The sequence below is a fragment of the Oncorhynchus tshawytscha genome, linkage group LG19, assembly GCF_018296145.1.
Source record: "Oncorhynchus tshawytscha isolate Ot180627B linkage group LG19, Otsh_v2.0, whole genome shotgun sequence".
NCBI classification, from domain to species: Eukaryota; Metazoa; Chordata; class Actinopteri; order Salmoniformes; family Salmonidae; genus Oncorhynchus; species Oncorhynchus tshawytscha.
This window is the reverse complement of record NC_056447.1, coordinates 14,558,350-14,576,051: the sequence shown is the minus strand read 5'-3', so window position 1 is coordinate 14,576,051 and position 17,702 is coordinate 14,558,350. Positions and strand designations below refer to the sequence as shown.

The window sequence follows — 17,702 nt, the reverse complement described above, 5'->3', positions numbered from 1 at the left end:
CTCATGTAGCCTAGCCCATAGGCCTATATGTTTTGATAAGGTTTGTATTACAACTAAGGTGGCCAAATAACTTCTCAAAATGAAGCATATTAATCCACTTTACAAGGGGTGTAGAGCCTAACTGGCATACATAAGCAGCGCATGAGTTTCAAGATCATTTTTCACCATCAAAATGCATATTTACAATAAAAGCATTACATGCATAATTGCATTTGCGGTCACTTTTGATAATGGTGTTTTCGAGCAAATGGAACATTTGCGCTTATAGCCTACTGCCTTGTGCACATTGCTGTGCTTCTAATGCGAAGAAATAGCCTAATATACAAAAAGTAAAATGTGGACAGTTCTTCCAATATCTTCAATTTACACATCGGAAGCCTGTGAAAAAACCCACAGCACTCAGGGAGAAGGGAATTATAATTATTATATTTAGCCCAAACGCACAACTGTCACTGGCCGCAAAAGGCATGGATTTTTTTAAGGAGCATTACGGTCACACAAAGGAGATGCCGTTGGGAAATTTGAGGCATTATCAATTGCTTGTCAAATTGTGAATGAGAGACTGATGAAGTGTGTACAGCCTGAGCAAAAAAAAAAAAGCAGAGCTCATGCCTTACTTTTTTCAAATGATCATTAGAGTTGCATCATGCAGCCTGACAATGTATGAACCTTTTCACATGTACCAACAAACATTCTACAGTGGTCCCTGCAGCTTACGCTGAAACCGGTGTGTACGCTCAAACCGGTGTGATTAGAATGCTTATTTAAAAAGTGTAGTTTTGATTGATGCAACAATTGGCATTTGAGACGGCCACACTTTTTTTTACAGAAACATTTTGCACAAACACAGCCCTTACAAAGTTATGTCCAGAATGTGACCAGTTTATTTTTGGATGCAATGTCCAGGCTTTCACAGAAGTAGCCACAGCATAACATAGTCATCCAAACCAGAAAATGTAGGCTACAGTAGTCCTAATGCTAACTGAGGAAAGATTGACGTAACACAAGCAATCATATTTTTAGAACTCTCGGCTGACAGAAACTACAATATGAATTAGCTAATAGATATTACTATTTATAATTAATCACATCATGGGTGAGCTCAACATTGATCAAAATAATTGAGTAAAACACTTTCTAGAAATCGAAAGTAATCCGACGATAGGTAGGTGGTGCGCGCCACCATGAAAGATAATAAGATGTTTGGTCTATTATAGTATGCATGTTGAAGAGGGTGTGTCGTCTACGATCATTAACTTCCCCTCATTCACTTCCAGAAGTTTACCCAAAAGATAAGTGAACCATTCCTTCACCTCATTATAACATCAAGTGCTTGTCAAATTGTGAATGAGATACTGATGAAGTGTGTACAGCTTGTACACACAGGTCTGAGAGATGTTTGGTCTGGCAGATGTTTACGTGACACCCAGAATGCATTGTATAATGTCAACAAACATGGTGCCACACATACACATAGCTGGCAAATAGCTTAGCATTAGCTCATTATAATCAGTACAAACTTCAAAAAAGTATTTTACACACATCATGTGTCCATTACAATCTATGCAATAATCGGAATGCATTATTTGTCATCAGTACTTGAAAACATGTGAATAAAACTGTAAATACATTATGCTCCATACTGTATGCGCCTACAGTAGAAACGACAACACAATATACAGAAAATAAGGAACTTACTTTGATAGGAACGCACAAAGTTATTATTTGTAAGGAAAACAACAAGACAATGCGAGCGCCAGCCAGAAGATTTTCCAATTCGTGCAAGACAGCGCAAATATCTGCATACTTGATCTGCGCAAACATTGGTGAATTGCGTGGGCTCTCCTCGAAGAGAGAAGTTTGTCCGGCTCAGTAAAGCCTCAAACTTAAATTGTCAGCAAAGCTAAAATGGCCTCCTTCTATGTGAATTAGAATTCAAACTGTTGCTTGAAAATACTTGTTAGAAAATCATTTGAAATTGACACGTTGAAACATAGCCTATAGATAATTAGCAGGCAGCACGTGTTAACTGTCCTGTGCGTAATAATCACATTTTGGAACAGTGAGTGCATTCTGACATCACGTGCATAAAACAACTCACACTGGTAGAGATATTTGGAACTCAAGTATGAAAAGCTTAAAAATCTAAACACATAGCCAGATGTTTGTAGAACAACTAAAGTTACATTAATAACTCTAAATTAAGTATATAGGAGTACCTGTTTCTTTGTTAACCGCTCAACACAGAACAGCCACATGTGTGCACTCCCTCAAATCGCTTGGAGAAAATACCCTTTCTATTTTATTCAGCTTTGTTCAATTGTATTCTTAATAATATAAAATAATGCCACAGAATTCTAAGCATATCTTGTCTGCTAAATGAACTAGCCATAAGGCATAGCCAGATCAGGACCTAACGTAAGGACAACTCAGAGTATGCTATTCTGTTCTTCTGAAATAGACGACATGTTTCTTTAGACCGGTCTAAATAATGGATTTATTAGACTTTTTTAAATGTAGATTTCCCAATGGTCTGCATCAGTGGCTTGTAGGCGATGTGTTGAAGCCAGGAGATGCTAAATGTTTTTATGTTAATTAACGCCCAATTACCGTGAGACCGGCAGTTATTTGCTTGACAATCACCGGCTGACAAAATTTTGTGACCACCACAGCCCCTACTGCAGGGATAAGGATGGAGGAGGGGTGAGGCTGGAGGGGTGAGGGAGGAGAATGGGTGAGGAAGAAGGGTTATCTGTAAAGTCAGAACACTGTAGTCTTATTTCAGGTCAAATGTATGTCAATGTTCTCCTTTTACTTTGGGGTCTTTTTTTATGTTGCATTGCATTTCTGGTCTTCCTCTAGTCCTGACAAAGCAAAAAAGCGGAACCGTCAGCAGTTTTGGCAGCTGAGGTTTTTGTACATCAATCAATTAAATCTTTCATAAAAAATGGATGTGCATTTTCTATGTAGATTCTATCAATTGGGTGAATTAGTGAATTAGTGTCTCGGACAGTTTTGACAGGTGAACCAAAAGAATAGGGAGGAAATGTGCTGTGTGCTGTTAACCCTGATGTTCACGTGCTCTCTGACCCATATGAAAGTCAGACGGACACAAACCACAACATGAAAGCAAAAGTGGGGAAGATGCTTCCAAACAATGGTGCCTTCTCTCTCACACTTCTCCCCCAACCTTCAGTCAGTCTTTCACCCCTCTCACAGAAAGAGAGGGGGGGGATAAAATAAGAACGATAGAAAGGTCAGTTTTGGTATATGAAAAAATCTGGAAAGATATCTATACAGTACCAGTCAATCTACTCATTCCATGGTTTTTCTTTATTTTTACTAAACAGTTTTAAACAAATCAAAGTAAATGTAATATTTGAGATACTTCAAAGTAGCCACCCTTTGCCTTGATGACAGCTTTGCACCCTCTTGGCATTCTCTCAGCCAGTTTCATTAGGTAGTGTCACGATGTCGATGCCTCTCCTTGTTCGGTCGGTGCTCGGCAGTGAACGTCACCGATCTTCTAGCCCTCCTTGATCCATTTTTCATTTTCCATTGGTTTTGTCTTGTCTTCCTACACACCTGGTTTCAATCCCTTTCATTACCTGTTACGTATTTAACCCTCTGTTTCCCCTCATGTCTTTGTCAGAGATTGTTTGTTGTTCAGATTTCGTGTTTGTATTGGTGCGAGACGGGTCCTCGTACCCACTTTGTTTTATATTATTCATAGTTTTGGAGTTATGTTTTGTTTAAAATCATTAAACAACTCCATTCAACTAAGTTTGATTATTCTGCGCTTGACTTCCCTGCCACCTATACACACGAGTCTGTCAGAATCTCTGACCCAACATGAAGTCAGCAGGAGAAGGTACCCCGGCCATGGAGGTGGAGGAGCGCGTCATGGAACATACGGAGATGATTTACAATCTGAGTGCCACCATGGATCGCGTTGTAAAGAATATGGACCGCTGGGAGACACAGGGAGTTTTTCCAGTGCTTCCACCAGCACAACCGGGGTGTCCCCTGAGCACCCCTATCACGCCTGAACCCAGCAGGATCCATCTATCCATGCCACAGGGGTACGGCGGAGATGCTGCCAGCTGCCAGAGTTTCCTCCTCAAACTAAGCCTGTATCTGGCCACGGTCCACCCAGTTCCATCGGACCGTGAGAGGAGTTACGCCCTCGTCTCGTGCCTCACCGGGAAAGCCCTGGAGTGGGCCAGCGCTGTGTATGGAGAAGAGGATGCGGCGTTGGACCATTTTGAGGAATTCACCCGCCATTTCCGGGCAGTATTCGGCCACCCACCCGAAGGCAGAGCGGCGGGTGAGCGCCTCTACCATCTGTGGCCGGAGACGAGGAGTGCCCAGGAGTTTGCTCTGGAGTTTAGGGCCCTGGCTGCCAGCGCTGGATGGAGCGACAGGGCCCTGATCGACCATTACCGCTGTAGTCTACGCGAGGACGTCCTTCGGGAACTGGCCTGCAAAGACACCACCCTCACCTTCAACCAGCTGGTGGACCTGTCCTTCCGGCTGGACAACATGCTGACTACTGTTGGACGTCTAGATCGGGGTCTGGTTGTTCCATCCTCCCGCACCCTCTCTCCTGTACCTATAGAGTTGGGAGGGACGGTGCGTAGTCTCGGTCACTTTGCCTGAATTTTCCCCGCGTTCCCAGCATAAGGCGCTAGTAGATTCAGGCGCGGCTGGGAATTTCATTAATAACGTGTTGCTCATAGTTTAGGGATCCCCATTATTACTGTGGATGTGCCTTTCCCTGTTCACGCCTTAGATAGTCGACCATCAGGGTCAGGGTTTATCAGGGAGGCCACAGCTCCTTTGAATATGGTGACGCAGGGGGGGTCACAGGGAAAAGATTAGTCTTTTTATTAATGATTCTCCTGCGTATTCCGTGGTGCTGGGCCTACCCTGGTTAGCTTGTCATAACTCCACCGTTTCTTGGCCACAGAGGGCTCTCACGGGGTGGTCACGAGAGTGCTCAGGTAGGTGTTTAGGGGTTTCCGTTGGTGCTACTACGGTGGAGAGTCCAGACCAGGTCTCCACCGTGCGCATCCCCCCAGAATATGCCGATTTGGCTCTCGCTTTCTGTAAAAAGGTGACTCAATTACCACCCCATCGACGGGGGGATTGTGCGATAAATCTCCTGGTAGACCCAGCACTTCCCAGGAGTCACGTGTATCCCCTGTCGCAAGTGGAGACGGTGGCTATGGAGACATATGTCTACGAATCCCTGTGTCAGGGGTACATTCGGCCCTCCATTTCACCCGTCTCCTCAAGTTTCTTTTTTGTGAAGAAGGATGGAGGTTTGCATCTGTGCACTGATTATCGAGGTCTCAATATGAAAAACAGGAATAGGCTTGAGATTTGAGATAGTGTTTATGCGGCATGAAAGTGTAGTGGCACATTTGTTGTGCTGGGAGACCCATCTAAAGCTCTTCAAATGTTCTTGTGACCAACCAAATTAACACCAAAACCAATGTCTCTACCTTCAGACTTCAACCTAAGAGTAAGCTTTCTGAAACCCACCATTTGGGAAAACACAATACTTTTGTGATGTGAAAGCAATGTTTCAAGCTCAGCAAGATAGTACAAACTAATCTGGGTCCAGTTTACCACTTTTACACCGCGACCCAAAAGGAATCAGCATTGGCTCCGGATCCATTATTAGGAAATACTACAACCGCGTACATGTTGGTGCAGTCGTAATAAAGTCCCATCATGCCATCTTAGCATTCTGGTTCATCTGGCACTATGGTGATGAGTATCAGAAACATGACACACACACAGACACACAGACACACACTCTCTTTCTCTCTTTCTTTCATCATACTCATCTTGGCAAAGGGACAACAGAGGTACAAATATGGCCAGTGGGTCATATTACTACCATGTTTATTATGATATCCTATACTGAATTAGATCTTTCCACAACACAGTGCACACCCAGGGGTCACATTAGTATGAGAGCAGGGGGACAACACTACAATATAAAATGCTCTGCTTTCAGCAGCCAAAAGACAAAAACTTTGACAGTGATTCCAAATAAAACACTGTATATGTAATTATAATAAGTTACTTGTATGCATTGTGTAGCCTATCAACACTATTAAATAGTTGTAATACAAATAATATAACTTGTTACCGTATTAACACGTGACTAGTATTGCACTGTTCATAGGTGTAAAGAAAAGAGAGGGATGGTGCTGCATGGCACCAGAGGAGATGGCTGCCGTTTTACCAATTATTTTGTACATAATGTTTCTGTCACCGTCTCTTATGACCGAAAAGAGCTTCTGGATATCAGGACAGCGATTACTCACTTCGTACTGGATTTTTTCTTGAATGAGTCGGACACAAAGGATTTACTTCAGACAGCCGACAAGGCCCAAATCCCCGTCATTCGCATGAAGAAGAAACAGATATTGGGGACGTAGGTCGGGGTGCCTTGTAAGGATCCGATGGCGAGTGTGTAATCCACCTCTACCATCAGTTCTATTAGCCAACGTGCAATCATTGGATAATAAAATGGATGACCTCCGATCAAGAATATCCTACCAACGGGACATTAAAAAACTGTAATATCTTGTGTTTCACCGAGTCGTGGCTGAACTACAACATGGATAACATACAGCTGGCTGGGTTTTCGGTGCATCGGCAAGACAGAACAGCTGCCTCCGGTAAGACAAGGGGTGGTGGTCTGTGTCTATTTGTAAATAACAGCTGGTGCACAAAATCTAATATTAAGGAAGTTTCAAGGTTTTGCTCACCTGAGGTAGAGTATCTCATGAAAAGCTGTAGACTACACTATTTACCAAGAGTTTTCATCTATATTTTTCGTAGCAGTCTATTTACCACCACGAACCGACGCTGGCACTAAGAAAGCACTCAACAAGCTGTTAAAGGCCATAAACGAACAAGAAAATGCTCATGGCCGGAGACTTTAATGCATGGAAACTTAAATCCGTTTTACCTCATTTCTACCAGCATGGTACATTTGCAACCAGAGGGGGAAAAAACTCTAGATCATCTTTACTCCATACACAGAGACACATACAAAGCTATGCCTCACCATTAATTTGGCAAATAACCAGAACTCTATCCTCCTGATTCCTGTTTACAAGCAAAAACTAAAGCAGGAAGTACCAGTGACTCGCTCAATACAGAACGTCAGATGGTGCAGATGCTAAACTACAGGACAGTTTTGCTAGCACAGACTGGAATATGTTCCGGGATTCTTCCGATGGTATTGAGGAGTACACCACCTCAGCCACTGGCTTCATCAATAAGTGCATTGAGGACGTCGCCCACACAATGACCGTACGTACATACCCCAACCAGAAGCCATGGATTACAGGCAACATCAGCACTGAGCTAAATTGTAGAGTTGCCGCTTTCAAAGAGCAGGACTCGAACCCGGACGCTTATAAGAAATCCCGCTTCAGACAAACCATCAAACAGGCAAAGCGCCAATACAGGACTCATACTACACCGGCTCCAACGCTCGTCGGATGTGGCAGGGCTTGCAAACAAATACAGATTACAAAGGGAAACACATCCGCGAGCTGCCCAGTGACACGAGCCTACCAGACGAGCTGAATGACTTCTATGCTCGCTTCGAGGCAAGCAACACTGAAGCATGCATGAGATCATCAGCTGTTCCAGACAACTGTTTGATCACGCTCTCCGTAGCTGATGTAAAATAGACCTTTAAACATGTCAACATTTACACGGCCACAGGGCCAGACGGATTACTAGGACGTGTACTCCGAGCATGAGCTGACTAACTGGCAAGTGTCTTCACTGACATTTTCAACTTGTCCCTGACCGAGTCTGTAATACCAACATGTGTCAAGCAGACCACCATAGTGCCTGTGCCCATGAACACCAAGGTAACCTGCCTAAATGACTACCAACCCGTAGTTCTCACTTTGTAGCCATGAAGTGCTTTGAAAGGCTGGTCATGGCTCACATCAACACCATTATCCCAGAAACCCTAGAACAACTCTAATTTGCATACGGCCCAAACAGATGATGCAATCTCTATTGCACTCTACACTTCCCTTTCCCACCTGGACAAAAGGAACACCTACTGAGAATGCTATTCATTGACTACAGCTCAGCGTTCAACACCATAGTATCCTCAAAGCTAATTACTAAGCTAAGGACACTGGGACTAAAGGTGGTAAGGGTAGGTAACAACACATCTGACACACTGATCCTCAACATGGAGGCACCTCAGGGGTGTCTGCCCAGTCCCCTCCTGTACTCCCTGTTCACCCACGACTGCCTGGCCTAGCACAACTCCAACATCATCATTAAGTTTGCAGATAACACAACAGTGGTAGGCCTGATCACCGACAACGATGAGACAGCCTATAGGGAGGAGGTCAGAGACGTGGCAGTGTGGTGCTAGGATAACAACCTCTCCCTCATCGTGATCAAGACAAAGGAGATGATTGTGGACTAAAGGAAAAGGAGGACCGAGCACTCCCCCATTCTCATTGACAGGGCTGTAGTGGAGCAGGTTGAGAGCTTCAAAGTTCCTTGGTGTCCACATAACCAATGAACTATCAAGGTCCAAACACACCAAGACAGTCGTGAAGAGGGCATGACAATGCCTATTGCTCCTCAGGAGACTGAAAAGATTTGGCATGGGTCCTCAGATCCTGAAAAAGTTCTACAGCTGCACCATCGAGAGCATCAACTGGTTGCATCAACGCCTGGTATGGCAACTGCTCTGCACTACAGAGGGTAGTGCGTACAGCCCAGCCTATTAGCTGCCACTGATTGTCTTTCCTCCCCCTCCTTGTATGTTTATTGGTAGCACCTGTTGGGGAATGATTAGTTTGTCTTTATTAGACAGCCGGCCCACCTTGCACTCTCTGTCTCCTGCGTCTGACTCCACACCCACGACACCCGGAGCATTACAGAATCCCGCACAAAAAATTGAGTGGAGAGTCCAGACCAGGGTTCCACAGTGTGCATTCCCCCCGAGTATGCCGATTTGGCAATCGCTTTCAGTAAAGTGAAAGCGACTAAATTACCACCTTATCGACCGGGAAGGGATTGTACGATAGATCTCCAGGTAAACGCTGCGCTTCCCAAGAGTCACGTGTACCCGTTGTCCCAGGAGGAGACGTTGGCAATGGAGACATATGTCACTGAGTCGCTGGGACAGGGGTACATTCGGCCCTCCATCTCAACCGTCTCCGAGTTTCTTTTTTGTGAGGAAAAAGGAGGGAGGTTTGCGTCCGTGTATTGATTATAGAGGTCTAAACGCCATCACAGTGGGGTATAGTTACCCTCTACCTCTCATCGCTACGGCGGTGGAATCATTCCACGGAGCGCAGTTCTTCACAAAACTGGATCTCAGGAGCGCGTATAGTCTGGTGCGTATTCGGAAGGGAGACGAGTGGAAAACCGCATTTAGTACAACATCAGGCCACTATGAGTACCTCGTCATGCCGTATGGGTTAAAGAATGCTCCAGCCGTTTTTCAATCCTTTGTAGACGAGATTCTCAGGGACCTGTGCGGGCAGGGAGTGGTTGTTTATATCGATGACATTCTGATCTACTCGGCCACTCACACCGCGCATATGTCTCTGGTACGCAAGGTGCTTGGTAGACTGCTGGAGCATGACCTATACGTCAAGGCTGAGAAATGCGTGTTCTCTAAACGAGCCGTCTCTTTTCTGGGTCATCGCATTTCCACCTCGGGGGTGGAGGTGGAGGGCGACCGCATTAGGGCCGTGCGTAATTGGCCGACTCCGACCACGGTAAAGGAGGTGCAGCGGTTTTTGGGTTTTGCCAACTCCTACCGGAGGTTTATCCGGGGTTTTGGCCAGATAGCGGCTCCCATTACCTCACTGCTGAAGGGGGGCCCGGTGCGGTTGCAGTGGTCAGCAGAGGCGGACGGACCCTTCAACAAGTTGAAGGCGCTGTTCACTGATGCACCCGTGTTGGCACATCCGGACCCCTCTCTAGCATTCATAGTGGAGGTGGACGCGTCCGAGGCTGGGGTGGGTGCCGTGCTATCACAGCGCTCGGGTACGCCACCAAAACTCCGCCCCTGCGCTTTCTTCTCAAGGAAGCTCAGCTAGCTCTGAAGGTGTGGAGACACTGACTTGAGGGGGCTAAGCACCCCTTTCTCATCTGGACTGACCACCAGAATCTGGAGTATATTCGGGCAGCTAGGAGACTTAACCCACGTCAGGCAAGGTGGGCCATATTCTTCACCCGGTTCCGGTTTACTTTGTCTTATAGACCGGGCGCCCAGAACGTCAAGGCTGACGCACTGTCCCACCTTTACGACACGGAGGATGGGTCCACCGAACCTACTCCCATCCTTCCCGCCTCAAAGCTGGTAGCACCAGTGGTATGGGAGGTGGACTCGGACATCGAGTGGGCGGGCGTTACGGGTGGAACCTGAGCCTCCTCAGTGTCCGGCGGGGCGAGGGTACGTGCCGCTTGGTGTTCGGGACAAACTGATTCGGTGGGCTCACGTCCTACCCTCCTCGGGTCACCCTGGGGTGACGAGGACAGTGGGGAGCGTTCAGGGGAGGTATTGGTGGCCTACTTTGGCTAAGGACGTTAAGGGTTATGTCTCCTCCTGTTCGGTGTGCACCCAGAGTAAGGCTCCTAGGCACCTTCCTAGAGGGAAGTTACAACCCCTCCCCGTTCCACAGCGGCCATGGTCACATCTATCCGTAGATTTCCTGACCGATCTTCCGCCGTCTCAGGGGAACACCATGGTTCTAGTGATTGTGGATCGGTTCTCTAAGTCCTGCCGTCTCCTCCCGTTGCCCGGTATCACTACAGCCCTACAGACTGCGGAGGCGTTATTCACCCATGTCTTTCGGCACTACGGGGTGCCGGAGGACATCGTTTCTGATCGGGGCCCCCAATTCACGTCTCGGGTATGGAGGGCTTTCATGGAACGTTTGGGGGTCTCTGTCAGCCTGACCTCCGGTTATCACCCCGAGTGTAATGGGCAGGTGGAGAGAGTGAACCAGGAGGTGGGTAGGTTTCTGCGGTCGTATTGCCAGGATCGGCCAGGGGAGTGGGCACGATACATTCCCTGGGCTGAAATAGCCCAGAACTCACTACGCCACTCCTCTACTAACGTGTCCCCTTTTCAGTGTGTGTTCTGGCTCTCGACCCAAAACCTACCCCTCCGCTTACGTGTGTAGGGCCCTTTAAAGTCCTGAGGAGAATAAACGAGGTATGTTATCGATTACAACTCCCTTCCTATTATCGTATTAACCCCTCGTTTCATGTGTCTCTCCTCAGGCCGGTGGTAGCTGGTCCCCTGCAGGACAGTGAGGTGCCGGAGGTCCCCCCCCCCCCTCTGGACATCGAGGGGTCCCCGGCGTATACGATCCGGGCCATTCTGGACTCAGGACGCCGGGTGAGGGGCCTGCAGTACCTCGTGGACTGGGAGGGGTACGGTCCGGAAGAGAGGTGCTGGGTACCGGTGGGGGACATCTTGGATCCATCCATGTTGAGGGATTTCCATCACCTCCATCCGGATCGCCCTGCACCTCGTCCTCCGGGCGACCTCGAGGCCGGTGTCGGCGCGCTGCGGGAGCCGCGCGTCAGGGGGGGTACTGTCACGAGTCCGACCGAGGGTGGTTTCCCTTCCCGGTCGGGTGGCGCTCGGCGGTCGTCGTCACCGGCCTATTAGCTGCCACTGATTGTCTTTCCTCCCCCTCCTTGTATGTTTATTGGTAGCACCTGTTGGTGAATGATTAGTTTGTCTTTATTAGACAGCCGGCCCGCCTGGTTGTTGTGCGGGATTAATGATTGTAACCTTCGGCTCTAATGTAGAGGAACGTGTTTGTTCCTAGTCGTGAAATTTCAGTTGTACCTTTCTCATTCCCCGTGTTTGGGGCCGTTATTATTGTCAGCACCCTGTGGTGCGTTGGTGCATTAAAAGAGCACAGACTTGCACTCTCTGTCTCCTGCGTCTGACTCCACACCCACGTCACCCGGAGCATTACAGTTACCTGTATTAATGGCACCTGTTTGAACTTGTTATCAGTATAAAAGACACCTGTCCACAATCTCAAACAGTCACACTCCAAACTCCACTGTGGCCAAGACCAAAGAGCTGTCAAAGGACACCAGAAACAAAATTGTAGACCTGCACCAGGCTGGGAAGACTGAATCTGCAATAGGTAAGCAGCTTGGTTTGAAGAAATCAACTGTGGGAGCAATTATTAGGAAATGGAAGACATACAAGACCACTGATAATCTCCCTCGATCTGGGGCTCCACGCAAGATCTCACCCCGTGGAGTCAAAATGATCACAAGAACGGTGAGCAAAAATCCCAGAACCACACGGGGGGACATGCAGAGAGCTGGGACCAAAGTAACAAAGCCTACCATCAGTAACACACTACACTGCCAGGGACTGAAATCCTGCAGTGCCAGACGTGTCCCCCTGCTTAAAGCCAGTACATGTCCAGGCCCGTCTGAAGTTTGCTAGAGAGCATTTGGATGATCCAGAAGAAGATTGCGAGAATGTCATATGGTCAGATGAAACCAAAATATTACTTTTTGGTAAAAACTCAACTCGTCGTGTTTGGAGGACAAAGAATGCTGAGTTGCATCCAAAGAACACCATACCTACTGTGAAGCATGGGGGTGGATACATCATGCTTTGGGGCAGTTTTTCTGCAAAGGGACCAGGACGACTGATCCGTGTAAAGGAAAGAATGAATGGGGCCATGTATCGAGAGATTTTGAGTGAAAACCTCCTTCCATCAGCAAGGGCATTGAAGATGAAACGTGGCTGGGTCTTTCAGCATGACAATGATCCCAAACACACCGCCTGGGCAACGAAGGAGTGGCTTCGTAAGAAGCATTTCAAGGTCCTGGAGTGGCCTAGCCAGTCTCCAGATCTCAACCCCATAGAAAATCTTTGGAGGGAGTTGCAAGTCTGTGTTGCCCAGCAACAGCCCCAAAATATCACTGCTCTAGAGGAGATCTGCATGGACGAATGGGCCAAAATACCAGCAACAGTGTGTGAAAACCTTGTGAAGACTTACAGAAAACGTTTGACCTCTGTCATTGCCAACAAAGGGTATATAACAAAGTATTGAGATAAACTTTTGTTATTCACCAAATACTTATTTTCCACCATAATTTGCAAATAAATTCATTAAAAATCCTACAATGTGATTTTCTGGGAAAATGTTTTATCTTGTTTTGTCTGTCATAGTTTAAGTTTACCTATGATGAAAATTACAGGCCTCTCTCAACTTTTTAAGTGGGAGAACTTACACAATTGGTGGCTAACTAAATACTTTTTTGCCCCACTGTACATATGGGATGAGTAATGCAAGATGTGTAAACATCATTATTAAAGTGGCATTAATCAAGTGACTAGTGATCCATTGTATGTAGTCTTTATGTAGGCAGCAGCCTCTCTGGGTTAGTGATAGCTCAATATCAATTATATGAAATCAGCTTGTTCCTTTCAACTGTTTTTAAATGCAGACGATTCAGCTCTTTTGGTCTCTCACAAAGTATGGTTGAGAGCCAGCTTAGTGCAGAATTGACGAGTATCAGTAACTGGCTGTCAGACAACATGCTGTTTCTTCATTTGGGGAAAATGGATTCAATTTTATTTGGATCAAAGATCAGGCTAGGTAGATCACCAGGCTTTAGAACACTGTGTTAAATACTTAGGCTGTGAACTAGACAGGTTCCTCACAGGGGAGAGTATGGGGCAGAAAGTGATTGCCAAAGTCAACTAGGAAGTGAAATTTCGGGCCAGAAAAGCCACATTTGTACATAAAGGAACTTGAAAACACTTGCAGCAGTTAGTGCAACCTCACTTTGACTGTGTGCACTACCTGGTACAGTAGTTCCCCAAGTTCATCAAGAACAAACTACAGACATCTCAAAATAAAATGTCATGGGTCATTCTGAATCTTAGCCCTCTGGGTCATGTTGGAAAAGGGGGAAACCTAGTCAGTTGTCCAACTGAATGTATTCAACTGAAATGTGTCTTCCGCATTTAACCCAACCCCTCTGAATCTGTGAGGTGTGGGAGGCTGCCTTAAATCGACATCCACAAGTTCAGCGCCCAGGGAAAAGTGGGTTAACTGCCTTGCTCAGGGGCAGAACAACAGATTTGTACCTTTTCAGGTCGGCCCTTCTCAGTTCAGTGAACTACAGTGACTATCAGTTAATAAAAGGGTAATTTAGCTGTAGCTGGGAGCTGGGATTGGCCCATAAAATCGTGTATGTTTACAGTCCCCCAGTATCTAAAGAACTATCTTACTACGCCATGAGAGGCGGTGCCAGAGATTTTGAGCCACCTCGATTCAAGAGCGGTACTGGCTAGAGCACGTTTTTATATACGGCAGTGGTAGAGTGGAACAAACTCCCGGCTGAGATAAAAGCTGTTTTTGCAAGTCTTAGGTTCAAACACTCCTGCAAGGCTTGGTTAATGTTGAGATAGCCTCCTAGCCAAGTATAAATACACTCTGCGCTAGTGGAGTGATTTGTTAGATGTGTATATTAGCTTTTTTGTATATATCTTTATATGTGGACATTTTATATTATTGAATGTATGGCACAGAGTGCCCAGGTCCATTGTTTTGCCCTGCTGCCACTTGCCTCCATTGTGGATGTCCCCATTGAAATGCATGACATAATTTTCAATGGAGCAGTCCACAACACTACGTTGGGGGTGCAGCATTAGGCTTTAGTGCATTCTCTTTACCGCATGTGTTCAATATTTTCTAATTGTGTGTTGCTTTACCATGCGGTGGTACAAACAGAAGTACACACACACAGACTCAAACTAGCTAGCTTTTAGCAAGTTGAAAAGCAAATTACATGTGCGTCAAATACGGAAAACGCAGGCTAGACATGCAGCAAAAAAAACTCATATGCATCTGGTGGACATCGGACAGGATGTGAACGAGGCTTGAGCCAGCTAAAGGTAGCCGCTAAACTAATAGTGACCAGTATAGGCTTGACCCGCTAGCGATTGCAGTTAGCTTAGCGTTAGCGTATACCGTTTTACTCTAAAAATAATACTCTGTAATATATAACACTTGGGTTGGGAGATGGACCTTAGACCATATAAACGGAGTAGAAAATAAACCACATTATTACCTTGGAGGAGCTATAAATCAATCAATTTAAACCAGAATATTAGCTGGCACCCTTTTGTCTTATATTATTCCATGGGCTAGCCTGTTTAAGCAGCAAACCCAGGCATCTCCAAGGCAAGATTGCTAACAGTTTTCACTCAATCAATTTACACATTTTAACTGTACAATTTCAACATAAAAGGTACTCAGATTTCGACTAAAATTGTCTATAGATAATGTGCTTGTGTAAAAGGCATACTTGTTTTCACAGAATAATGAAAAAGGAGGCAGGAGGAAATGTTTAACGTTCACAGTTTCTCCTTTGAGTGTTGAGGGGAGACACAAAACGCTGTTCCCGCGCCCCTACCACGCCCACTGCTGGTGGCAACAGGCATAAACAATTCCCAATTGAAATCCTTGGGAGGACTCAGCCCAAATAAGTGTATTACAACAATTTCAAAATATCAAAAACGTGTGAGATTTATGTATGGTTCTTAAATTACATTTTCATTTTAGTGATTGAGCAGAGCGACTTACATTATTGCATTCCTCTTAAAATAGCTAGGTGAGACAACAGCATATCACCATCGTAGAAGACATCTTTTACCTCGACAAAGTAGGTATCGGTAAAGCCAGTGACAGTAGGAAAAAAGACAAGCACATTTTTAAAAATTGTATATATATATATATATATATATATATGCCATGCAAAACAAATAATAATTCTGTAATACATTTTGAAAGCAATACATGCATTGAACAAAACAAATATGTTCCGAACACATTTTGCATGATGAAAATACATAGGCCTATCAATATAATATATAATTTATCATTTTTGGTATGGAGCTGTGACATTTATATAGGTTATTAAAATATATGACAATATTATTTCAAATGTATGTCACTTTATATGAGTTAAAAATATATATATATGTCACGTTTTTTTCGTATGGGCACACGAGCCCTTGTCAACCGAATATATTTATGTCTCTATTTTAAATATATTTACAGTAATTATAAGGTTTACTGAAATAGGGATTTAGAAGGAAAGCTGAGAGGCTCGGTAGAGTGGTGAAAAGGTATAGCAAAGCCACAACGGGACAGCTCTTCAGTGCATCCGTCACTGGAGGGTACAGGAAAAAAAGACAAAAAGTTCAGTCACATGATAGGTTTCGGTTTTGGAACAGTTTAGAAAGGACCAAGACAAAGGAAAATTCGAGACAAAAAAAAATACGATCGCGCATGTCTGTCGAAAAATATTCATGGGCTTATTAGGCTATTTAAGTTTATTCTTAGAAAAATTATGATTTGCCTCTACAATCAAGGCAGATTTGTTTTGAAGTGGTAGCTACTACAACAACTGATCATCACATCGTCAAAGAGATACCGCATAGCATCAATAGACCACCGCCAATGAATTGCGTCTGGTCTAGTATTACCGAAACCCTAAAATGCATGCCGAGTTCATTGTATGGATCATTATCAACCTCTGCACATCCATAGAGGCAGAATGAATAACGAACGTTTTGTGGGTGACAATCGCGAAATAAACACGGACATGCTTTCATGATCACGTGCTGTACTGTAGGCCTATTTAGGGTAAACTCGGTCCTATGTGCGCCTGTGGTATTATAATGCCCGTCATTGGAGGAAAAACGAAATTGACAAGACAGGCCTATAGCCTACCCGTCACACCGACAAGCAAGACATACAGTCCCTGTAGAGCTAACGAGCCTTCCTTTATCTCTATTAGCCCTTCAAATCAACGCTGTGACAATGATAAAACCTGAATATATTCTTAATGTCACATTTTGATTTAAATGTCCATATTTCTACGTGTGACGTCAAATAGCCAAACTTACCACTGTCACTGGCGAAACCATCTCTCAATCGATCACTGTAGTATATATTCGCAAAGCAACTGGAGATTGCGACACTGAGCTGCGGCCGTTTTCCCGCACTGTACCGTTCACTAAAATTGCTGTAGTCTTTGTGATGCGTATTGTTTTGGTCCCTTTTCGGGGCAGACTGGCATAAGGGGAGGAGGCAAACCGACCATAATTGTAGGTGGAGATAGACTTTAGGCACCGATAGGGTGCCGTTAAAATATCCGACCAATTAACAGACAGGAACAAAAAAAGAGGCAAGGTTAAGAGAATATAACGCCCATTTTAATACGAGGTCTTTTGACTGCTGTTTACCTATCGAAGCAGATGGCCTGTATTTACATCTAGTCTAATTACACATTTCACTTTGTTACACTGTATCTCTGTACATTTACATTGTGGTAACATTGTTCCATTGTAGACTATGATGAACAACACACTCGTCCTTTTGTCTCGCGCGCTGTGCATCAAACTATTTTTAAACAGTCTTTTCTGCATTAGTAACCAAGTGGGAACTGGGACTTTACCACCATTGTAGCGCCATTGAGACCACCTGTATTTTGAAGTAGTCAATTTTATTTTTCTACTATTTTTATGAGTTGGCAGACAAGTTGAAAGGGTGCATAGCTAGTGACAGCTAGTGTGTTGTTTGAACAGGTTTAAAGCCAAGTGGTTGGTGATT

General features: G+C 45.0%; 1 protein-coding gene across 1 annotated transcript in view; it reads right to left on the bottom strand.

Annotated features, from left to right (window-relative positions):
* tmem86a (transmembrane protein 86A) overlaps nucleotides 1-17,178 on the bottom strand; it is a 39,931-nt gene extending 22,753 nt beyond the window's left edge. Inside the window, exon 1 of the mRNA XM_024379158.2 lies at nucleotides 16,997-17,178. Within this exon, the coding sequence (XP_024234926.1) occupies nucleotides 16,997-17,017 (21 nt within the window). The 5' untranslated portion in view covers nucleotides 17,018-17,178. The remainder of the gene's footprint in view (nucleotides 1-16,996) is intronic.
* Between the last annotated feature and the right edge of the window lie 524 nt (nucleotides 17,179-17,702).